We start from the raw sequence: 25,234 nt of genomic DNA on the forward strand, positions 1-25,234 counted from the left end.
ATACCCAAATCTCTATCTAAAGATAAAAAGTAATCTTTCAATTGTTGTAGCTCATTTGCCTTGTCTAGGATTACATGTGTTTATTTTAATTTATTGCAATGTCTAGTGTAGATTTTTATATGGTAGGTTTCTTGCATTTCTCTCTTTTTTATGAGCAATCTACATGGTTTATTAGTTGTAGGTTCTTTTTATGGCATTAGTTTCACATTGGTATCTTTTATGTGTCATGAACCAATCTATAAGGTACTCTTCCCATTGTTATTAAAAATAAGTGCATATTTCTTACAAGTATTCAAAACTTGTATGTACATATTTAGGGGAGTATATCTTATAGGTTATGATTTTAAGACTAATATGTGTTGCTAGATGTATCTTCTGTAGTCTCATAGAGAAATCAACACGTCTCCGAAGGTATGCAATGCTTAAAGGCTTCAATTGGTATCATTGTCAAATTATTTCTACATTTAAACTACCTCTATATATGATATGGCTTAAACTTCCTATATCTACTTATTATTTAGATGTGCATATATTGCTACATTTCTGTAAGTGGTATTAACAAGTGAGTCTCATTAGATGTATGTACACATAAATAGAGAGTTTATATTATATTATGTGAGTTTCATGAATTATGATCATTGTTTGTCTTTTTCAATTAATATCAATGTTTCATATCCTTACAATTAGCATATCTTTTCAATTTGTATCATTTCATTGGATCATGATTTACGAAGCTCTCTCCCATATACTCTAACGCTTTTCTCGAATTCAACATATGTTTGTGACCCTTTTTAATATTGTTTACAAAGAGCGAGAAATTTGATGACCAAAACAAGAAGCAAGATACAAGATATCTAGGAATATCAAAGTTGATAAAAGGGGAGAAGAAAAAGATACAAGAAGCAGCATAAGATACCTAGGTTGACAAAGGGGGAGAAGTTATTACATGGGTCGATCAAGGGAGATAGTGATAATGGAGAAAGAGGAGCCATAATAAAGGGTGACTAAATGATAAAAACATACATCCAAACAATATGGTAAGGCTTTGTGCTCTTTATGATTGATACCATTTATTATTTGCCACTTGTTTTGGTTGTGTTGTCATCAATCAACAAAAAAAGGGAGATTGTAACGAAAATAATCCTATTAGATCATGATTGTGATTTTGGTGATTAATGATAATATAGTCATTGAGACCAACACGTTTGTCAAGAATATATATTGGTAGGTCTTATGGATGCAATACACCAAGTAGCCACCATAGCTGGGACAAAATTTGATTGAATTAAAAAAGTCCTAGGAAGATTTGCCCAATCGGAAGGTCCGATGCAGAGAAATTTGTACTCACTGGAGCATTATACACAAAAACGGATAGTCCGGTGAATAGGACATGAACTCACCAGAGTATTTTATCCAGAGGCAAAGTGAAGGCTGATGACTTCGTTAGAAGGTCCGGTGCTATTTGTGTTGAACTCACCGGAGTATTTCTAATAAAGAGGAGAAGGCTGAGGACCTCACTGGATAGTCCAGTGATCTACATTGGGTAACACCGAAATATTTATTGCAAAGAAGAATGCAAGTGCGAAAGACTGAAGATCAACCCACCGGATAGTCTGGTGCTTGGTTTGTACACACTGAATTACAGCATTAGAGTATTTCTTATAGATGCGACTGCATGTGTTAAAAAATAAAGAACAACCCACTGGAAGGTCCGGTGCTATAAAGATCAATACAACAGAGCATTTCTTGCAAAGAAGAAGTGGCACGAGATAGCTTAAGATAACTCACCGAAAGGTCTGGTGATGGATTTGAAAGTACGGTAGAGTATTTGGTGTTCACAGAGGCATTGAGTGGAGTTCCAAGGGCTAATTTATGAGGTTGTACTCATTAGATGATCTAGTGTTAGTACTATTATTCTCATCGGATCATCCGGTATTCACAGCTTTTTTGAGTCATTAGGAAAACAGCTAGTTGACGGATTTGAGGCTATAAATACCCTTCCACTCAGTCATTTGAATGTGTGGTATGCTGCTAAAGTCTAGAGGAAGCTCATATATAAATGAGAAGACATCCAAGCCATCAAAATGCTTAAAGTAATCATCTAAGGCAATTAAGCATAAGATTATAATGTGTTTAGTGTTTATAGACCTAGAGTGAGTTGTAGCTAGGTGCTGCAACTTGAAAAAGGGATTAAGAAGTGATTCTAGCGTGTACCGAGAGGTAGCCGGCACCTTATTGGGCCTTAGTGTTTTAAGCTTGTTGACTCTCTGACTTGGTATGAAATGACAATAATACACGTGAAAATTTCTCTATTAGAAAATAAAAATAGAAAAATTTGATCCTGTGAATTTATACGAGGACGAGGACGATGGGGTGCTCACTGTTCTCACTCCCTGCTATATACCCGATATAACACACGCACACACACACACACACACACATATATATATATATATATATATATATATATATATATATATATAAATGCATAAATATACGTAAGAAAAATAATAAATTATTTTTATATTTTTATCCGATCTACGATATTTAACTCATCTTATATTAATTACTATCGTATACATCAATAAATTATTTATTTATATATTACAGATATATTATTAATATATAAAAATAATCAACTATGACTCAATTTTATATTCTTTATCTGATTTTACAAAAAAATTCCACAAGAATACAGATAGGAAAAAACTTTTCTGATAATTAAATGAGGACGAGGATAGAAAAGCATTTTCGATGGGAATTGACCCGTTGCTGTCCGTATCCTCATCCATCTCTCACTCTTCTTCTCCCTGCTCTCCGTAGAGCACCAGCCGGTTGGGTGGGGGGGGGGGGGGCTCGGATCCGCCCCTGAACACAGCTGGTTGTAGTACTGGAAGCTCTGCCGATGCATCATCTTTTTTGCAAGCAAAATACAAGCAAGAAGTGACACAGTTAATTCACTCTCGTCTTCGACGATCAGGAGGCCCATAGGATGGCTGCTGAAGACTGGAGTTTCAGGCTTTCAGCTACAGAGCACAGCAGACGCTTCGAACCTAATTGGAAATCACCACCACCAGTAGTAGCATTTCTCTTCGAAATTCAAAAAACATTAGGCCACGCGTTGGATATCCAATAGTTTCCCGAAATCAAAATTGTGTGGGTCGTGTGAACCTAAATAGAAACTTATGTGCCATTTCCTTATTTCCTAAAACACAGCACCGTTTGGCCTCTGAGCTTTCTGTTTTAGATAATAGAATAAAACATATTTCAATCGCTACATCCAAAGATGTACAAAGCCGTTCACTATTACACAGTTTTTGCTATGATATAAACCGCGCATATCACATAGCCACAATTCACCAACTAAGCAAATAAGTAAAGGATGAATAACCCTGCTGCCAGTTTTTCCAGTGTGGGTCTTTCAGAAAGGTTTTTGCCAGTGTGCGCTTTCAGACAGTCAAACTGAAACAGATCACATTGTCACCTCATGAGCTCAAGACTGAGGAATCTTCAGTGGGTTTTAAGATTACTTAAGCAGGCAGTGATATCCTCAACATCCTCCTTTTTATCTCTTGGACGCTGCAAGTCAGAATCGGCAGCAATATCACTTGACAGGCTCCCAGCATCAGGTGGAACACACATCGAAGAAGAGCCTTGTTCATTCAGCTCACTTTGGGATCGTACCTGAACCTGAATAAACATAAACAGTACAAGTTATCGAAAAGTTCAACCAACAAACTCAAATTTTCTAGTAACATCGTATAAGCACAATACAATAATGTGTCGAATTAGAAAATTGAACAGAACATGAGAAATGGATAAAACTAATTCCAGATAACTCAGAAGCAGTAGTGAAAAGGGTCCTGCGAGACAATACCCAAAACCCGCTATTTCTGGAACTTGTGTGAGGTGTGTTCTTTTTAACTTTAACTTTACTGATATCAGTCTTTTGCTTAGCAATCACGCTAGAGATAGCCTTGTCACTACTGGCATTGAAGAAACACCGCCGATCCTTCGCATTGCGAACTAGATCAGCCCAGATAGAACCACTTCTGGATAAGGTTCTTGCATTTCCCAGAATCCATAGGCAATATCTGTAATTTATACTTCAAACATAAATTATGTGCCAAACAGGTAAAAGAAAAATAAGATTGGCATGGATCAAAAAAGAAAATCAACGTTTATAAGTAATACTGTAGAAGATACCTTGCTCGTGTCAAAGACACATTTGTGCGCTGTCTGTTTGAAAGAAAACCTACCACCCCATCTGAGTTAGACCTCACAGCTGATAAAATGATTATGTCTTCCTCACCACCTTGAAAGCCGTCAACAGAATTAATTTTCACTAGTACTGGGTCAAACTTCATTTTCTCTAGTTTTTGTTGAATTGCCAGAACTTGAGCGGTGTATGGGCATATGACACCAACTGTAACTTTCTTTTTAGGTTTAGAGCAAGCTGCCAAAGGAGAAATATTTAGAAGAAGCATGTGCGCTGATATATAAGAAGATAATAGAAGTTCCAATTTGGATGCATGTGGTTTCGACATTTAGCATTATGGTAACCCATGAGAGCCAAGGTAAGTTCAGTGGCAAGATTTGTTTTTTTAAAAAAAAATCACATGAATGGATGCAGTGGAAATTTCTTCTATATTTCAGAAATAAGAACATTGTTACTCCAACAAGTAGAGTACAACTATAGATGGCAACCTTGAGAACAATAATACAGCAAGCTTAAATACAACATCATACCATCAAATATGACCCTATTATACAGTCTGAGTTCCTAATGTGTCAGTCACATTTTTCGAAACTTGTGCTTCAAACTTTATTATTGATGCCTAAGCCTTGTTCATTCAAAAGCTATGCTTTTGTATCATCTTCCCATAGTAGTTAATAACATGTACGTCATTAAATACAGTGACAAGACAGTGAAAAAAATGTCCGCTCCTCCTACCTCTCCGCCCTCCTCTCCGCCGCCGCTCACTCCGAGCTCGGTGTTCACCCACCCCTCTCCGTCGACTCCTCCCTGTCCCTCTGCCCCCCTCTCCCCATTTGCACGCCCCTTCTGCCCGGATGCCACTTCCGTGGGCAAAACTAAGGTCCAGTGATGGCTCCAGGACTCCCCGGCTTCCGCGTCCTCCACCGGGGGATTACCTTCGCCCGCGACGACAAGGTTGCCAACCGAGTTGAAAGGTAAAGCTATTCTCGGTGACGGTGGTACGGAGCCCTGCCGTCCCCGTCATGTTGTTTCTCCCAGCCTATTGGCTGCTGCAAGGATGGTTCTGCCTCCTCTTCGCGGCCTCTCCCCGCTGCGTTGACTGGAAGCGCCTTCATCTCTCCCCCAGGCCGAGGACGGTGGCTGGACCTTAGTCTCCCACCGCCGCCGCCGTGCTAAAGTGCCGAGGGCAAACGACCGCCGCAACCTCCCTGTGCCCCCCCCCCCCCCAAAAAAAGCTTGTTGGCCGCGCTCGATGGCCATTGCCTTAACTGCCTCTCCACGTCACATCGCTGTGCCGCCTGCCGACTACCACCTAGATGCTTCCGTTGCAGGGGCTTCCAGCATCAAGCTAAGGATTGCAAGCGTCCGCGACACTCATCCACCAGCTCGGAGGGGTCCAGTCGGCGGTGTCAGTTTCGCCACATATTCTCCACCAGCACCACCTTGGAGGGCTCAGCGGCTGGGGGCGCCAGGCCTCCTCTCCCCACCAGGTCCCCTCGCTCTGCCTCCGTAGGTGGCTCCACTCTATCCGGGTCTGCTGCTTTTGGGTCCACCCCTTCCCCTTCGGCAAGCGCAAGGGTTGTTGCACCTCAGGTACAACGCGCTGCTTTGTTCCATGGACGGACGTGCTCGCCGCGGATGAGAGTCGTCTCCAATGGGCAATCCTAGCTTACGCCGACCGTGCTCGGCAAGAGTTCCAGGCATCGGACCTCTCCAAGTGCATTGCCGGTGCCCTCAGCATCCTGGCAACAGAGTTCAATGTTGCGGTTTTCTCCCCCAACAACTTCTTGATCGTCTATCAGACAATTGCTACTCGTGACGCAATCCTTGCCGCCAGCGGCAAGCCTTTCTCCCCGGTGCTCTCTGGTTCTTCAGGCCTTGGACTCGGCTGGCTTATGCCATTGGCGGCTTGCTACCTTACCGCGTCATCGTCACCTTTCAAGGTGTCCCACCCCACTCTTGGACGGTTTCCGCTGCCCAGCACCTCTTGGGCAACCACTGTTAGGTCGAGCGCCTCGAGAAGGAGATAGCTCTCTCGGATCGGCTTGACCTTGCGGACTTCCACGTTGTCGCGTGGTGTGATTCCCCGAACAAGCTTCCTAGCAAGGTGGTCATGGAGGTGGCGCAACCCAGTCATTCTGTGCGTTACGAAGACGATGATCCGCAGCAACAGCTCTTCGAATCCACCTTGCCATACATCATGGAGGTGAGGACTCTAGAATACGATGTCTGCATCCAGCTCATCTCCTTGGCAGAGTTATGTGCTCCCTCCTCCTCGTCTTCCGGCAGCAGCGGTGCTTTCTCTTTCGGGGACAAGCCTGGTGGAGGTGGCATGGGTCGCTCTGAGTTGCCGCGGGGGCGACGTATGTCCTTCCTGCCGTTGCCGTCCACAACAGCCAATCCCGGTCCTTCTCAAGGTCACGGCCACGTTCACAGCATCTGGGTGGCGGAAGGAGTCCTTTCGCCGTCCTCGGCGTCCGTGAGAATCACGTTCAGATCTTTTCCTGTTGCGGCCCCCGAGGCGTGCCCTACCCACGTGTCCTCTGCAGTCGCAGAGGATGGGGCGTCGAACGCTTTCGACGTGCTACAGCATAGTGTGCGCAATCCAATCGTTGACTCTCCACCATCTCGTGACCCCTTCCCTCAAGCCTTCGACCCCATGCTAGTCGAGGTCAGTGCCCGCATCACCAAGGTCATTCAAACGCGCACGACGTCGACACCTTCTCGATGCTTTGCTTTCGTCTACTCGAGGCACAAGTTTCACGCGCCAGTTGTCATTCGCTCGCCAGGACGTGCCGCGCCCGCACCCTGCCCAAGCGCGGTGCATAGCCCCTTCGACAATTAGATCCAGGCATATGACAGGCACCTTCCGTGGGCCGGCCTCGTCGATCCGAAGGGAGCCCCTCCAGGTGTTCTCCCTCCCTGCGCTCGGGAAGCCGGTCCCGTCAATGGGACCGTTATCAGACAGTCCTCAGTGTGCCTCAGCAGCTTGCGGGATGCCTTGACAACGCTGATGTGGTTCCGTCCGATCAAAATGCATCAGCGACGGCTACCTTCCTCCAAAGGCTTACGCGGGAGATCCCCACTCCTCTGGCACCCTCTAACTGCGTTGTCAACACCTTGCCATGCTCCACTAGCGCTTTGCGCCGGAACAAACGGCTCGCAGCCCAGTCTTGCTCTTCGACGGTGAGACCATCCAAGAGAGGGGAGGCGCTCCTCATTCGTCATCTGGGCCTGGCCAAGGATGAGGAGGCTATATCCTCTCCTATTCGATGCTCTTACAAAGCCCACTTTGACAAGCCACTGTCCGATGAGCAGCTGCAAGCGATCAACGTGCTTTTCCCTAGCAATGGCCTCTGTGCGGAGATTGCTGCCAACACAGCGGAGTTCGCGGACTGGTGCTGCTATGGTTGAAGCTTGATTCACATGGACAACTTTAATATCATTAGTTGGAATGTACGCGGCCTAAATCTTAAGGCCCGTCGTGATGTTGTCCACTGTTTGGCCTCAGACCATAATGCTTATGTCTTGTGTTTGCTTGAGACCAAGCTTGACGTTGTTACTCCCTTCCTTATCAATGAGATATGTGGCTCTGCTGTTTCCGATTTTTCCTTATTGCCGGCCAATGGGACTAAGGGGCATCATTGTGGCTTTCAAGCATCCCCTCTCCTTAACCGCAATTCAGGTGCTCCAGTTCTCGGTGAACGTCGTGATCACTTCGCCTTCAGAGGGCTCATTTCTACTTTCTGCGGTGTACAGCCCTACGAAAGAAGGGCTAAAAGACGCCTTCTTGGCTGAGCTCACCAGCATTCATGCTCTGGCGCCTGGCCCATGGCTGTTAATAGGCGGATTTAATATGATTGCTTCATCAGTGGACAAAAACAATACCAACCTCAACTCTCGCTCCTTGGCGCGATTCCGGAGGTTTATCACTGGTCTTGAGCTCAAGGATTTACACCTCTTCAGTCGTCACTATACATGGTCTAACGAGAGCTTCTCTGACCTTAGTAAGGCTATACAGAGCGCTGGCATCTACAGATTGGGATGACATATTTCCGAACTGCCTCCTCCAAGCTGTGTCATCCGAATGCTCGAATCACTGCCCTCTCTTGCTATCAACTTCAGTGTCCACCTCTAGGCGCAGGCGTTTCCACTTCGAGTCCTTTTGGACAATGATGCCCGGGTTCATGTATGCAGTGCAGAGGAGCTAGGTGCTGTCGCCGGGGGAGCTGACCACGTCCCCTCTCTCTCGCCTCAATATTCTGCTATGACGTACTGCAAAAGAACTCCAAAGTTGGAGCTCCAAATCCATCGGCAACATTAGGGATCAACTGCTTATGGCCCACGAAGTGATCGCCCGGTTCGATGTCGCTCTGGAGGACCGAAGCCTCTCGACCGCTGAGTCTAAGTTACAGAAGTGTCTCAAATTCCTTTGCTTGGGCCTTGCTTCTCTTGAACGCACCATTGCACGAAGTCGTTCTAGTCTGACTTGGCTTCGGGAAGGGGATGCCAATACTAGGCTTTTCCATTCCTCTGCTAACTTTCGTGCGAGAAAAAACACCATTACCTCCCTCAACACGTCGGACAGGTCTGTGTCCACCCACCCCCCCCCCCATGGAGGAGGCGTTGTTCAAGCACTTCACCTCCATTCTCGGCATCAGCTCTCCCATGTCGTTTTTGGCTTGTATTGACATCACCCCTTCTGATCTTTGGCTGCTAGATTCTCCTTTCAGCAAAGAGGAGATTTATGGGGCACTCAAATGCCTACCTCTTAATAAGTCCCCGGGCCCAGACGGCTTCACGGCCGAATTTTTCCAGGTGGCTTGGCCGATTATCAAGCAAGAGGTTACCTTGGCCATCTGTGCCTTTGGCCTGGGTGACCGTCGTGGCCTTTAAAGCCTAAACAGCGCGCTCATCACCCTACTGCCAAAGAGGGAGGGGGCCTCATCACCTTCCAACTATCACCTCATAAGTCTCATCCACAACATTGGGAAGATTATCACCAAAATTCTTGCTCTCCGGCTAGCGCCACGGCTCATCACTTTGATCACCAATAGTCAAACTTTCATCGCCGGTCGTTCCATCCATGACAACTTCAAATTGGTGCACTCCATGGCGAGATTGCTCAAGAAACTTAGAAGACTGAATATTCTTTTCAAACTTGACATTTTTAAGGCATTCGATTCCGTTAGTTGGGCCTTTCTCCTAGAGCTGTTGCGCGCGTGGGGATTCGGCCACCGTTGGTGCACCTGGGTTGAGGCTATACTTGCCACCTCAACCACTCGGATCATGCTCAATTCCGTCCCGGGGCCTCCCTTCCTTCACGTGCGAGGACTACGGCAGGGGGACTCCCTCTCCCCATTCTTATTTGTGATGGCCATGGACACATTAAACCAGCTTCTGACTAAAGCTGGTGAGGTTGGCGTTCTAGACACTACGGGGCACAACTCCATTCGTCACTGCTGCTCTCTCTACGCCGACAACGCAGTCATTTTCATGTCGCCTATAGCTCGTGACATACATGCTCACTTGGACATCTTACAATTCTTCGGTGAAGTGTTCGAACTGCAAACAAACTTGGACAAGTGCGCGACCGTCCCAATTGGATGTGATGACCATGACTTGAGCACTGCCAATAATCTCCTCCCATGCGGATTGTCCACCTTCCCCATCCAATACTTGGGAGCTCCTCTCACAACTGGCCGACTGCACAAATCCCACCTCCTGCCTCTGGTGGACAAAGTGGCCGCAAGATTAACAACATGGCAGGCGAAAATCATCTCTAGAGCCGGACGGGCCTCGCTCATCCGAACGGTGCTGTCTGCCACCCCTTTACACACAATCATTTCCATTACCGTACCTCCATGGGTGATCAACGAAATTGACAAGCTACGCAAAGCCTTCCTTTGGGCAGGAGATAAGAAGATGACCGGAGGTCACTGTGCTCTGGCCTGGAACAGAGTTTTCCATCCGTTAATCTACGGCGGGCTGGGAGTTCTGGACCTTCGGCTCGCTGGCTATGCACTTCGCCTTCGATGGCTTTGGTGGCAACACACGGATCCTTCTAAGCCTTGGGAAAGCCTTCCTCTGACCCACGAGCGTGAAGTCACAACCCTCTTCAACGCTTCAGCCAAAATCATCATCAGCAATGGCCAATCGACCCTCTTCTGGACCGATGCATGGCTTGACGGCACACCCATCTGGCTATCCACGCCGGACCTCTCCTGTTGCATTGATCCTCCCCGGTTGAAGTCTACAATGGTCAAGGACGCCCTCAACAATCATTCCTAGGTGAGGGAGATTTCCGGCCCTCTCTCCGTGGATGTCATTTCCCAGTTATTGCACCTTTGGTCTAGGCTTAATTCAACCCAGCTCAGCGACGAGCCTGATCAGATACAATGGAAATTGTGTCCTTCTAGCTCCTACTCGGCAAAGTCTGCATATCACCTTATGTTCCAAGGCTCCATCCGGTTCGAAGGCGCTCAATTGCTTTGGAAAGCTTGGGCGCCGGCGAAGGTCAAACACTTTGCTTGGCTGGGTCTTCATGGCCGGATCTGGACCGCGGTTCGAAGGAATAAACATGGCCTTCAACAAGATGACTCTTGCTCATATTGCTTGTAGTTACCGGAGACGACCGAACACTTGTTCTTGCATTGCGTTCTGGCGCGGGAGGTTTGGTGGAGAGTGCTTGGGATTCAAGCTTACGCGAACGAGGCGTCGCTGATCGAATGGTGGCTTGATCTCCGCGGGCGCGTGGCAGGCAAACTCCGAAAAGGGTTGGACTCCCTCATCCTTCTAACGTGTTGGCGTATTTGGCTCTCTCGCAATGATGTCATCTTCAACGGCCGGCGCATTTCATCCGACGCCTTACTGGGCCTCATATGGGAGGACGCTGAACGGTGGTGCGCGGCTGGAGCGCGGAAGTTGTCAGCCATTTCGATCAGGCTACGAACCTGGGGCTCGGTTCTATAGGATCCAGCTTGTTATAGCTTATTATTGTTAGGTAGCTACTCTTTTGTATTTGAACCCCAACTTAAGTCATGTACCTCTGTGCCTGACCTCTTGGAGGTCGTTGTTCGAACTCGATGACGTTTTTTCCCTACTTAATACAAATATACGTAGCTCTTCTGTGTATTCACGAAAAAAAATGCAGTGACATCATTGCAAGTTCCTCAACACAATAAAAGTAAGCTAGATAAGAAATATTTTAGAAAAAACTAAATTTGAAATGTCATATGCATAACTAAATAATGTGTGAATAGAGATCACATGCCTCTTTGAAGATTTCGCAATATTTCTTCAACGACAACAACTTCAACCAAGTTTTTTCTGCTATGACCAAGTTCATCGATTTCCTCCCTTCCCTCTTCAATATTTATAAAGGAGTAAGGACCAAATATAAAACCTGGAAGATACTTCTTTCGGTGCTCTTTTTGCATGACACAAGGAGCATCTGAGATTTTCCCGTCATAAAAGCTGATGTTTGGAAAAAGACTAATGGATGGATGCATTCTGTATTGCATATTAAGTAGATGTTTTTCGTGCCCAAGTGAACTCAACCTTTCGAAAAGGCTTCTTCCAAATAATGCATCCGTGCAAACCTAAAATGATCACGGAAATTAAATTCCATAAAACAAATTTTACAAAACAAATGGGAAATCTGGTGTTTTCTAGAATAATAGATCTGATAAAAAAAACCAACCTTGCTTTTCACTGTTGCTGGCAATTGGCACTCATCACCAATAAGAATAGCATGCTTTAAGGCCGGCAAACGCAAAGGGATCAATGTTTCACATTCTTTCAACTGGGCAGCCTCATCAACGACAAGCAACTCTAGCTTTTTGTTAGTTATTACTTTTGACGAGCTAGATACAGTACAGAAAATTATGGAAGCTCTTTTAATACAGAAATCACGAATGATATGCTTTGAGGATGTTGTAGGAAGTTTCAAGCAACTTAACAGCATGTTTAGTTGCTCAAGACATTTTAATCTCGCTTTGCCAAGAGTGATAATTGTCTTCCAATGTTTCGCCACACTAGAGTTTCTGGAATCGGCTTCACCATTATTGTACAAGAAAACTTCCTTAATTTCATCCCCGATATTCTTCCGCTGGAACATGATGTTGAAATCTTCAAGCATTTCGAGAATTGAAAGGATATTGTTGTAATTCACTTCCAGGATCGTTGATTTCGGGACATGAAATAATAATTCTTTGAAACATCTCCTAAGCTCCATATAAATAATAACAAATCTCTTTCTGGTGTAAGAGAAAAAGGAAGGTTTATCACCTTCCTCTTGGTATTGTAGATATTGGGAGTAACCATTCTCAAAAAGATCAGACAGGGAAGATAGGCAATGTCTCCATCCAGTCTTTGGTGCAAAGCAGCCAAGAAGCTTCCTTACACGGTCATGTAAATATATCTCTTTGAGATCACCATCAACAGACATGCGCTTTTTATTGCCAAGCAGTAGAACATCTCCCAAGCAGCTTGCATCAAAAGAACGCTCTTTGATCAACCTCAAGAAACGTGAAGCAACTTGTTTAACAGCAAGGTTTGTTGGTGCACATGTGAGTGTACCATGATTTATTTCTCTCATTAACCACAGTAGCACACTGATTGTTTTTGTCTTTCCTGTGCCAGGGGGACCCCAGATAAAGCTAAAGCTGCTGCTGCTGTTGCAATGCATTGCTGAAACACAATTCAGCACAGCATCATTCTGAGAATTGTTAAGTTCCATTGTAGACAACTTGGTCCATATTTCCATGCTGTCAATTGAACCAACACCTTTTGTGCATTTCTGAAGATTATCTTTTTCCTGGGAAATCAGAAAATGGAACTAATCAAATTACCCTTTCTTTACAGCCGCCCAAAATCTTTCAATAACCACTTTGAATAGATGTTAATATAGCTGGATCATTTGTTTACCAGTTAGATGGATCTTTTCTTTTGCAGTGAAATATTCTAATAAAAAGGAAACATGGATGGTAAGTTCAACACTAGTTTCTCTGTTCTGTGACCTCTGTCCTCTGCATGTTTATCATCCAACAAACAAGATAGCATAATGACTTCTTCGCATAAGTACGACTTAAAATAAACATACCAGCGGATAATGTACCATCTCCTTTATGAGGCGTTGTTCTCTTCTTACTGTTGCTTCATAGTCAAGGCAACGCCATATACGGATGTAGGTCACAATGTTAAGCAAATAAGCAGCAAAAAGTGAGCTCCTTTTCCCATCTTGACAGTTCCCATCGGCAGCATCAATTTTTCCCGATGCTATGATCACATACTTGGCTGGTGGTGAATCATCATCTTCATCCCCTCCTTCTGTGACGAAGGCAATACGGTATGACCTTCCATTGCGAGTAATATCAGAAATATGCCCCGGCTTTACATCAGACATTATAATGATATCACCAACACTTGGAGCATAACATTCAGGCTGATTACATGACTTAGCAATCTGGGAATCAGACTTAACAGAAATTTCATAAATTCTTTCGTCCTTCTTTTCTTCAATCCATGAGACCCTGACAAAGGGCATGGTAGATATGGATTCCAAGCTGGACGACATCTCAGCTCTCAACTCCTCCAGCAATGGAGAGGTGTATGACTCCAAGTAGCTCTTGAGGTATTTGAATGTGGAAGGTATCCTTTTCACCTGCATTTCAATCATCGCAATGATAAGCATCCAGCTGCAAATCATACCTAACAGCCGCTCTTGGTTAAACTTTATATATTTGAAAAACTGAAATACCATGTTAAAGAACCATGCTGTAAGGAAAACTTGGATGTGTGACAACGCACAATATCCTGTGCATAACAGACAATCCATTGTGATCAGCAGCTCCCATATTATCATTAGTTCACCATTTCGACTCTTATATGGTATAGACTAGAAAACGTCACTTATATCATTATATTTAGAGTAGCAGAAATTGGAGTTGTTTGAAATGATCAGCAAGCTTAGCTGATTCCCGTAAAACTGCCACTGTATCCCCGAAGCCCAATCAGAACATGCTGATAGAGGGCTTGTTTTTGCTTCTCAAAAGATTTAGATTTAGAGGGGAGATCAGAAGAATCGAATCTGATCAAATTCATCCATTTAGGAATAAAAATTTGAAAGCTTCAGAGCCTCCCCTTACTTGTTGGCTCTAATCGAGAAATTAGTGTGTGTATGGGTGTTGAATAAAGTTGCTCTTTTGTTTACACAAATGAATTGTTCGATTAAAAGCTCATGAGGATATATCTACTACGAGTAGCACATAGAGAAGTAAATGACCATCAACAACACCATCAAAACACATTCATCTGGAACATAAAGGCCCAAAAAAAGTGTTCGGACACTTCACATCTTCTTTTACGATTTTGCATTTAGCAAAAACTTGATCCAAACGACTATCTTATGAACGATCAAAGTAGTTATTTTTAAACCGGAACAACCAAAATAGTCAAGATTCCACAATCAACGCTCAAGATAATAGGAGGGGCCCGTAGTAGTACAGAAGAAGATACATTACGAACTACTCCTACATTGAAGTGAACTAATGAGCACAACACGCAAGCCTTGATGCCCACGCAGCAAAGAACTGATCAGACGAATCGATGGAGTCGTACCAACCTTGTCCTTGAAGAGGCCCTCGTTCATGACAACCTCGGGACTCCAAGATAGTATCACGTCCACGAGGTTGGGCCATTCCTCCTCCGTGTCCTTCTTCTTCACGCCGCCGCCACCACGGCCCCGCCCGATCATCTCTAACGCGCCTCGAAACCTAGCTTGCTTGTGCCAAGCGCGCAAGAAGGCGGCGACGCCTCGGGGCAGCTCTGTGGCGTTGATGAGTCAAAAGACTGAGGCCGGGGGGAAAGCAGGGGATAAAAGGCGAGGAAAAGAGAAAGCAAGCGGGCGGGCGGGCGGCCTTCATCACCAACTTTGGTCACCGTCTCGCCAAGACAGTTCTGCCGCTGTGGAAGGCGTAAAATTGGAGGGTGAAAAGGAATTTTTCTTTAATCGCGAAAAGGGGTTTCTTATAGATGCAAAAAAGGGCCGTGTTTGGATATACCATATAAGTGGAAATATATTTAGAAATCAATCTTTTTTAAAACACCAATACAATGGTAGACTCATGTGCACACACTCACACTATCATACGTATGCACTCACTCACACCACATCTACTAAAGACCGAATATGCAAAATTTGAAGATTGATGAAGTTAACCTAAACACCTTACTATTGGCGGGTTTATCACCTACCACCCAAAAAAATTCTGCATACACAAAGAAACACTCTACGATTTGATTCTTAGTGGGTATAAATTACAACCAGGTCCACTGAACATCAAGTCTAGCCTTGGTTCTCCTATTTGGAAACTACAGCCTCCATTTTAGGGCTTAATCATAAGATATACATACAATATGGTGACCGGTTTCATTTGGCGTCGGATCAGTGTTTTGGCTCATACATGTTTGGATCGTTGAACGGAATAAGGAAATACATGCCGTTGAGTGTCATTGAGCGTTGGATCATAGTGGTTTTGGCTCAGACATGTTTGGATTGCCGGATAAGTCTCGCTTCGCCTCGCATAATAATGAATTAGATGTGTTTGAGTATTTATGATCTATTTGGCAGAGCTCACAGAGCAGTTTCTTAGTTGGAATCAGGGGAGCTCTGCCAAACAGTAGCTTTCAGCTTTTAGCTCTCTGAGTAAAATTTGTGGGAGTGATTCTCTGAAATAAGCTAAAAGCTGAGGAGCTGAAAAAACAACTTCTCATGATTCACTTCCCGCAGAGAATCACTTTTTTATATATTTTATTTTAGAGAATTATATAAAATCACTTTCAACCACAAAATCATTTCCTTTAAAAAAATTCACTCCCTATAAAAAATTTAAATTAGAAAAAGATCTACCAAACGGTCACTTAGACCACCGAGGAGCTTTCCTCATTTTCTGCGCTGGTGCTTGCGAACCCCGGCTAGCAAATTTGGCTCACTCGTCCTGTCGTCCAGGCAAGGCGGCTATGCCAACGCCGACAAGGGGAGAGTGGGAGACTCGATGGGAACCAAATTGACCCAAGTCACACAACAAAATGTGCTATTGTCTTAGTGGCTAAGTTATCATATTACTCCGTACTATCAAGGTCTAAAAGTAGCCTCCAAAAAATGCAACGTACGAAAAAAGATGTCAGGTGGAACCAGATCGAATCTTTTAGACCATTTTTAACTTATATTTTCTTCATTTCGTACCGATTTATCTCTTTATTTTTATTTTTTTCTCTTATCTTCAATAACTTGCTTTCGAATGGATTTATGAAGAAAAAAAAAGATAGAATCTTATTCTGAAAAAATGATCTTAAAAATCCATTCGTGAAGAGAAGCCGTTGAAACGTTGAAATAAAAAAAAATCTCTTCACAAATGAATTCTCGTCCGCGAAGAGAATCCTTGGAGATGCTCTTGGCTTTGCTATCATTTTCTTAGGAGCTAGTAAGTGGTCTACCCAAATAGCGTAGCTAGACATATTATAATAACTTTTTTTTACCACATAAACTTTTTAATCATAAATTTATTGATATACGAATCAATACTTATTGGTGGATTCTTAAATTTGCCTATTAAATTCAACCAAATATAGTTGTTCTCGCCTACCACTATGATCGGGAGATGCGTTGCCCTGCTGATTCATAGCTTAGTTAGAGTTATTTTATCTCATGTGTAATGTTGTTGTTTCCATCTCACAACCAAATACTTGCGAATATTATTCCTCAAACTTCTTGGCCTCCTAATAGCAGAATAACTTGCTCTTATAAAAATTAATTTTCAAGCAAGAATGTTGCTCAAATATGAAAAGCAAGAGTTTTATATTCTTAGCTTGATCAATATCATGTTCCATAAATAAGATTGTATTATTAGCATATTTTAGAATAGAAAGATCATTATTAATTAAGTGAGGCACAACACCCTGTATTTGATCCGCATCTTTGGTTATGGCAATTAGAACAGCTAGCATACCTACCACTATATTAAAGAGAATATGTGATAAATGACCATATTGCCTCAACCCTTTCTTGATCTGAAAATAACTTTCAATATCATTATTCACCTTGACTGCTACACTCCTCTGTTACAAATTGCTCAATCCAGTAGCACCAAACGGTAAAGAATCCATTCATTCTCAATATTTCTTGAAGAAATATTCATCTAACCTTGCCATAAGCCTTTTTTAAATCAAGTTTAGAATCACCATACTAAGCTTTTTACTATGCATCTCATGAATAGATTCATAAAGTATTACTACCCCTTCCATAATATATCTTACTGGCATAAATGTTATTTGATAGAGTCTAACTATCTTCTGAGCTACACCAACAATTCTATCGGTAGCAACTTTCGTGAAATTTTTTAAACTAACATTCAAGAGGTATATTGGTCTGTATTGTTAAATTGTTGTTGCATCATTGTTTTTTTTTAATAATGTAATTATTTAAAATTTGAGGCTAAAAAGATGTATAATTTAGCTGGGAAGCCATCTAGACCTTGTGCTTCATTATGTTTCATTTAGAATATGGCATATTTTACCTTCTCTTTCGGAAAATATTTCTACAAGCACATGTTCTCCACATCATAAACCTGAGGTATGTCCTCCCGTGAGTTTAAGCATCGAAAACCGATTACTCATAGATAGTCTAAAAAGATCCCTATAATATATAGTGATATTTTCTTTGAGCTCATCTTGTTTGGTTATCGTTCATCGATCATGCTCTGATTGAAAAATATGTATTTTCCGATATTTGTCATGGACAAACTAAAAATATATTGTATTCCTATCACTCTCAAAGGGGTTTGTCGTTTTAGACTGCTAGAACCATGCTATCTTTTCTTCTCTTAACAATTAGGCTAAACTTACTTTAAAGCACCGCAACATATCAACTTCGTGTAGTGATAAAAGAAAGTTATACCTTTTATCTTTTTAGAAAGATATACCTTCACCTTTTTATCTGTACCACGAATATTATCTAAGTCTTCGAATGTTATTCTGCCATTGTTCAATCGCAATATTCCCCATGTGTTCGTTGGTCCATACCTCCGCTATTTGGTAAAAAAAAGGTTTCTCTCGTTAACCAAAAAAGCTCAAACTTCAATAGTTATAAGTTGCCATGGTGAGAAGCAGCTCCCCAATCAAGTAATAATGGTGTGAGGTCTAAAATATCTCTAGGTCTGGACAGTGCATAGGCGGTACTTTTGCTCCCGTTTCATGCTCACCAAAATTCTATCAAGCTTCTTATATTTTGGAACTCTAAAAAATTAGCCCAAGTGTATTTTCATTCTGATAGCACTAGTTCCCTTAAATTCAAACTTTCAATTATCGTATTAAATAAAAATAACCATCTATCATCATATATATTATTGTTTTTCTCAGCTAAGCTTCTAATGATGTTAAAATCGCCTCCCACAATAATCAGTACATCAAGCTTGGAACAACTTTGTTAAATTCTGATTGGGTTGCTCCATAAATAGCCATCAAAATCTATTGTCCTTTATTTTTTAGATGAAATTTTACATAAAAAATCTCTCTCAAAAATTACCGTAACATCAAAGACCGATAGATTTACTCCTATTAAAATACTTCCAAATCTACCATGAGGACACGAGCAATGCCATCCAAATTCTCTTCCACCACAAAAATGGTCAAGGTCCGTTTGCACAAAGTCATCCCTACGCGCTTCAAGCACTGCAATAAAATCCATATTGTGTTCTAACAATGTATCTATATTAGTAGACACGTAATATAAATGTATATGACATCGTATCTATATTTCTTAACACGTATCGATGCGTCGCTATGTAATATATTTATATTAGTAGGCGCGTAATATAAATGTATCTATAACATCATATCTACATTTCTTAACACGCATTGAGACGTCGGTATGCAACGTATCTAAACTAATAGACGTGTGATGCAGATGTATCTACACATGTAGACATGCATATACCGTATCTATGAAACGTCTTGCATCTTGTTGACACACTTAAAAAAATCGTATCTACATAGTCTGACACGGTGCATGGCGATACATTGCTATACGCTTTATAAAAGCCTCTGCATTCTATTAGAGATGAAATAAAACGTATCTAACCTGTAAATAAGACCTCTACTATTTTAAAAAATATCTTTTATTTAGAACCACTTTTCGATTTATTAGTTGTGCCCTTAACTTTAAACTTTCTTCTTTCGAGATGATGAAACTTCCTTTTCTGATGGAACCTTCTTCAGACCGCAACCTTTGTGATTCGCATCATCGTCCATCACCTCCTCCGTTAAACCACTCCATAAGTGGCAAAGAGTAATGTTATTTATTTCTTCGTCACCCTCATCATCCGTGTCCTCTTGTTCTTTAACGAAGCATTAGACAACCGTTGTAACTCACTCCATCCTGTTTGGTTCGCAGTCACCACAAGAGGTAGGGCAACGCTAAACATTTCCTGCGCACAATTAGTCAATCTGGTGATCACCTTGTCAAATGTGTGGCATACTAACGTCGCATGCCAAATTCGATCGTGGCAAACGAGATTCAACCAAATGGCATGTATTTAGGTCTTTTTTTTTATTGTCACAATCTGAATTCTACGGAGAAAATACTTTTTATCAGATTATAGATTATAAAATTTCGTAGTAAAGCATAGATTGTGGATAGTAAAAATCAATTTTTAGATTAAGACCGTTTATTTTTGTTTTTATTTCTAGAGCTAAAATCTATAATCAAAATAAAAAACAAACAGTAGCTTAACGTTTGTGCCATGGACCGGAGTTCTCCGACCTAAGCTTATGCTGGGCCAGATTGGAAAAACGCCGGCTCGTTCCGGGCCTAAGGAGGTGTTGGACTTTATATGGGCCAAAACGGCCTGTCATTTTTACGGCGGAGAAAAAGAGGGCGGGCCAGGATTGGCTCGGTTTGAGCTGATGGCCTGCTGCCGAAGACTAGCCCGAAACTGCAATCCGGGCTGTTGGATCGGGCGTAAACGGGCCGTGCCGATTTTGACCAGGCCTGCTCCAACCCCGTCCGCACTGGCAAACCAGCCGGGGCTTCGAACCGCACGACGCCGCAAACCTCGCGCTGAGACCTCCACCACCGCTTCCGAGCAGAGTCGCACATCGCAATGCCGCGCGATGCTCACCTCGCCGGTGTCGCCCACCCACCTCGAAAACGGCCGGAAGTCGCCTTCCAGGACGCGCTTGTCGCCCTAGCCTCCGCCCCGCGCAGCGGGTGGCTCGTGCTCGCTCTCCACCCGCTCCCCTCTGCTGCGCCGCCGCCGCGGGGTTACTCGCCCTCGCATTCCCGGTATACGTTCCCCCGCGCCCACGCCCCCCGCCGCCTCCTTGCCGCGGCCCTACTCACTGCCACCGGCGCGTTGTGCGTCGGCGAGGCGGCCTCGCGGGCGTCACCGTAGGACGCGCGGGGGGGGGGTGTAACACCCTACTTTACAAACAAACCTATTTATATATAAAAAAGGAAATTTTGACAGTATTTCCTCTATAGAGAGGTATAACTGACCAAAAGAAATATCACAGGCAGGCAGAAACAGATATAACCAGCATATATATAGAGTCCGCCATGACGCTACCAGCGTCGAACCACAACATAAACAAAAACAAACGACGGACCATCAGACACACCACTTGTATACACCGGTTGAGCTATCGACATCGTGATAAGTTAGTGTGTGCAGCTACCGAGATCCATCCCCAAAATGTACGTCAACATCTAAACATACCTGTAAAGAAAACACGGGTGAGATTCGAAAATCTCAGCAAGTGAAAGGTACTTTAACAAAAAGCTATTTAGCCACAGTTGAATATGCTAACAATTCTAAATAGAAACTAGTAATGAAACAGACCGCCAACACCAGGAGAAACAGTTATGACTAAGCAAATCCAACGATAACATTAAACATTTTAACATTCGGTTGGTATAAGCCTTCAGAGCCGCATATATATCTATATACATGCTAATTAAAGGAAATAAGATTTGATATGAATAATTCATTGAATTTCACAAGAAGACATAACCATGCACATGACATGCTCTTCTCACCCTTACCCCTCCTCGGGTAACGTAAGGGTGTGCACCGTACCCCTTCTCGGGTGACATACGGTACTGTACCGGTACGGTCGCGGCCAGAAGACGACGACAAACTTCCAATGCATGAGACATATATGTATGACGTGCTTCAAGCATAACCAACATAACTTCCGGAATATGCTTGAGACTTCAAAAAAAACATCGCATACAACACTAATGAACAACTGCAGAATGGCATATTATGCCTACTGCACTTCATAAATCAATCATCGAGTAAACTTCTGGAAACGTAAACAACATAGTACTCAGTCCAGAATCAGACATTCAGATTAGATGAATGCACTGTAATTAAAGAATGTAGGCAACCCAATATTAGGTTAAAGCATAGTCATACAATACATTCACTTGCCTTTACCGACGATGAAGAAAATTCGATCAAGAACGTCCGGAAATAGTACCACCTGTACAGGTATGCTATTAGCACTAAAACACATTTAAAACACATAAAATATGAAGCGTCAACTCTACGCTTGAAAACGTCGCGTCTTCGCCTATATTCCGGACAACTGAATAGAGAACTGTATCACAAGAAATGATACTCTATTTCCAATTCAGAGTCGAACCAAAATCTCACTAATTAGACTTCGCTCTGATGATCGAAATAAATACTTCGACTCGGATATCGTATCTTCGAATCAATAATGATTATCGAAACGAAACAGACTATTGATCACATGAAATAATACGACAGGAATTGATTGATTTGATTTAATTCAACCGCAAACGTCCAGAAATTACCGAGAAATCGCCTTCGAAAGATTGACGACGATCCGACGAAATTCCGAAATTTCCAACTTTCCCTTTTTTTTTTCTTCTTCTTCTTTTTCTTTTCTTTTCTTTCTTCCTTTCTCTTTCCTGGCTTCTTCCTGCGCTGGCTGCTTGCTTCTTCGATCGGTCAGCTGGCTGCTTCGGCCGGCTGGCTTGTGGCTGCTGCTGCTCCTTCACACAGCGATTAGCACAGAGGCACGGCAGCACGCAGCACCGGCGGCAGCAGCAGCTCAGCGCAGAGGCGGCAGGACGCACAGCCTGGCGCGACGGCGTAGAGCCGGCCCAGCGCGACGACGGCGCACAGCAGGTGGTGGCGCGGCGCAGCGGCGCGGCGAGGTGCGCGGCACGCCGGAGGACGGGTTCGACCGGCGGACGGCGCGGGCAGCAGCGCACGACGCACGGCGGCGCACGCGAGCGATGGCAGGAGCAGCGGCAACAGACATGCTCAGCAACGAGAAGAGAGAGAGAGCAAACGCGAACGAGAGCGAAGTGTCTGGATGGATCGGTCTTTAGTACTTATCCTCTTTTTTTTCATTTTTTTTTTTAAACAACGAACGGTCTAAATTTATTGGACTTGCTACGGGTCACAAAGTGCCCGGAATGGACGTATGAATAGCAAAATGGGTTCGTCTCGACGAGATGAACGCAACCACGGTCTCCGATCGTCGATACGAGCCACGGATCAAAAAGTCAAAATTTGGTCAACTCTCTCTTTTTTTTTTCCAAACAATTCAGTATTACAGGGGGTCTCGCGGGGCTTTGTTTCCGCGGCGCGGTGTTCGCGGCTCATTACATTGAACGAGGGTTGTGGATGCTCCAGTTCCTGGTCGTGCAGGTGAGCTTACATGCGTTTGATGCTTACTTGAGTTCGCATTGCCGCTCAATTTTAGGAACGCGAGATGAACATGCGTGAGAGGCATCGTTTGGTATAATTGTTGGTTTCTAAGCTTGGGGCATGCGATTGGAGGCAATTTTCTGCTTTGCATAACGGAGGTTGAATGTATGAGTTGATCAGGCTATAGTATTATTTAGGTTTGTAATCACGGGGGAGATTGTTTCCTAGCACTATTTTGCAACATATCCTAGACTCCTAGCGCTATGAAACTATCGGTGTATTTCTCTTCTGAGCATAGATTTTGTGATTCCTCGTTCCATGGTCATGATTAAACTTGGTGACTATGCTAAGCTTTCACATGTTTCAAGATTAACATGTGTATCACTTTGCTACTGGTAGATAGAACTGTTTAGGCTCCTCATATTGTAGTTAAGGGCGTCCATACCTTCCTCGGCTTTCTCTGGTTATGTTTGAGCTGCTGTGATTTCATGAACTTGCTTGCTCTATTTATTCTTGAGTTCAGTTGTTAGTGCAAAGTTTCTTAACTCTTAACTCATACACATTTTTTCTGCAACGGCCTTTTTTTTAAAAGATTAAAAATGGGTTTTCTACCATCTAGAGAAAGGGCCCTAAAGGTGTCAATTCTGGCATTTAGCCTTTCGCTTATTTTGATTCTTGTTCTTCCCGTGCAATTTCAAAATGAAGGGTCCTTTGGTAGCAAATCTGTGACCCAGGTCAGCCTTTTTGTCTTTTTGTTGTGACAATTGTTGTTTCATTCTGCTTGGAAATAAGCTAGCATTTTGTAGGTTTGCTGTTTCCTGCCCATCTATAGTCCATAGCAACATGTTGTTCTAAATGTTGCAAGTTTGCTTATTTGATTTGAGTTCTTTCAACAAGTTTCTGGTGGTACATGCATATAAGGTGATGCAGCTTTGTGCCTCCTCGGAGTACAGCTGTCGCAAGAGGTAATCCAAGTCAAGCGCTACTAGAATTGTTGGAACAATGTGAGCCAAAATCATTGATGCAATATCTCACTTACCTAGATTTGTGCATGTTATCTGAAAGTAATTTTGAATCCTGACGTGGAGATGCTTCTTTCAGGAGCCTTGTGAAACTTACAAAAGGATTGTTAGTCTGTTTGAAGCCCCTTGAAGAGTTCACTTCAAAACTTGCTCGAGGTTTAGAAGGAAATTCTGGTTATAAACCTGAACTGTTGTCGCTGCAGTTAATCGCGCCAAATGCATGTACTGTCAAAGATCTGTGATGCTTCCAATAACTACCAGGTATTAGTAAAATCTGATATGTCAAAGTATTTTGTTTCGTTCAATCTACTTCTACACTGTTGTTTGTGCTTAAGTTTTCTTGGTCATGTTTTGTTTTGACTGATTGTGTTTAGATCTGTATATAAAACGAGGCACAAAAGTAGCTGGAAATTCTATAGTATCATTTTGTATTTACTGATTTTGGGGGTGCTCTATCGAGTGAATGTTCAATTCGACACCAACAAACCATAACCCTGTTGCCTTCTCTATTATGCAAGTGTTCACTACCTGGCTATCTATTGAATGTTCATTAGGTAGCAAAAGCCCTGATTTTTTCATTCTGATAGTGTAATACCAAATTTTTGGAGGAAAAAAAAAGGAATTTGACTGCATTTTTTGACTTTTTGATTCGAGGCTCGTATGGACGATCGGAGACCGCGGTTGCGTTCATCTCGTTGAGACGAACCCATTTTGCTATTCATATGTCCGTTTCGGGCACTTTGAGACCCGTAGCGAGCTCAATAAATTTAGTCCGTTTGTTTTTTTTAAAAAAGAAGAAGAGATAAGTACTGAACCATCCACACTCTTCTCGTGCTGCCTCGCGTTTCTTTCTTTCTCTCTCTCTCTCTCTCTCTCTCCGTCGTGGTGCGTGTCGCCCGCGTGCCGCGGCGTGCTGCTGCCGCGCGCCTACGAGCTGCCGCCGCCGTACGTGCTGCGCGCCGCTGGCACTCGCTGTCGTGCGCTGCTGCTGCGTGCGCGCCGCTGTCGTGCGCCGTCGTCGCTGCCGCGAGCCGCCGTGTGCCTACGAGCCGGGCCACCGCCGTTGCTCTCTCTGTGTCGCTGCTAGCTGCTGCACAGAAGAAGCAAGCAAGAACCAGCAAAGAAGAAAGCCAGGGAAGAAGAGAGAAAAGAAAAAAAGAGAAGAGAAAAGAAAAGAAAAAAAAAAGGAAAAGTTGGAAATTTCGGGATTTCGTCGGATTCGTCGTCAATCTTTCGAATGCGATTTC

General features: G+C 43.4%; 1 protein-coding gene across 1 annotated transcript; it reads right to left on the reverse strand.

Annotated features, from left to right (window-relative positions):
* Positions 1-3,221: 3,221 nt before the first annotated feature.
* On the reverse strand, positions 3,222-15,096 carry LOC133889346 (uncharacterized). The gene is made up of 7 exons (XM_062329871.1): positions 14,844-15,096; positions 13,323-13,883; positions 11,922-13,037; positions 11,493-11,820; positions 4,207-4,456; positions 3,878-4,094; positions 3,222-3,690 (listed from the first exon to the last, which is right to left on the reverse strand). The coding sequence occupies exons 1-7, from the start codon at positions 14,973-14,975 to the stop codon at positions 3,511-3,513; spliced, it is 2,784 nt and encodes a 927-aa protein (XP_062185855.1). The 5' UTR covers positions 14,976-15,096; the 3' UTR covers positions 3,222-3,510.
* Between the last annotated feature and the right edge of the window lie 10,138 nt (positions 15,097-25,234).

Source organism: Phragmites australis, chromosome 13 (assembly GCF_958298935.1).
Source record: "Phragmites australis chromosome 13, lpPhrAust1.1, whole genome shotgun sequence".
In the NCBI taxonomy this organism is placed as follows: domain Eukaryota; kingdom Viridiplantae; phylum Streptophyta; class Magnoliopsida; order Poales; family Poaceae; genus Phragmites; species Phragmites australis.

Coding starts and splice junctions, on each gene's coding strand:
- LOC133889346 (XM_062329871.1), bottom strand. CDS start 14,975: ATGATCGGGCGGGGCCGTGGTGGCGGCGGCGTGAAGAAGAAGGACACG. Junction 13,038..13,322: donor AGATGGTACATTATCCGCTG/GTATGTTTATTT, acceptor CTGATTTCCCAG/GAAAAAGATAATCTTCAGAA. Junction 3,691..3,877: donor CCAGAAATAGCGGGTTTTGG/GTATTGTCTCGC, acceptor ATGTTTATTCAG/GTTCAGGTACGATCCCAAAG.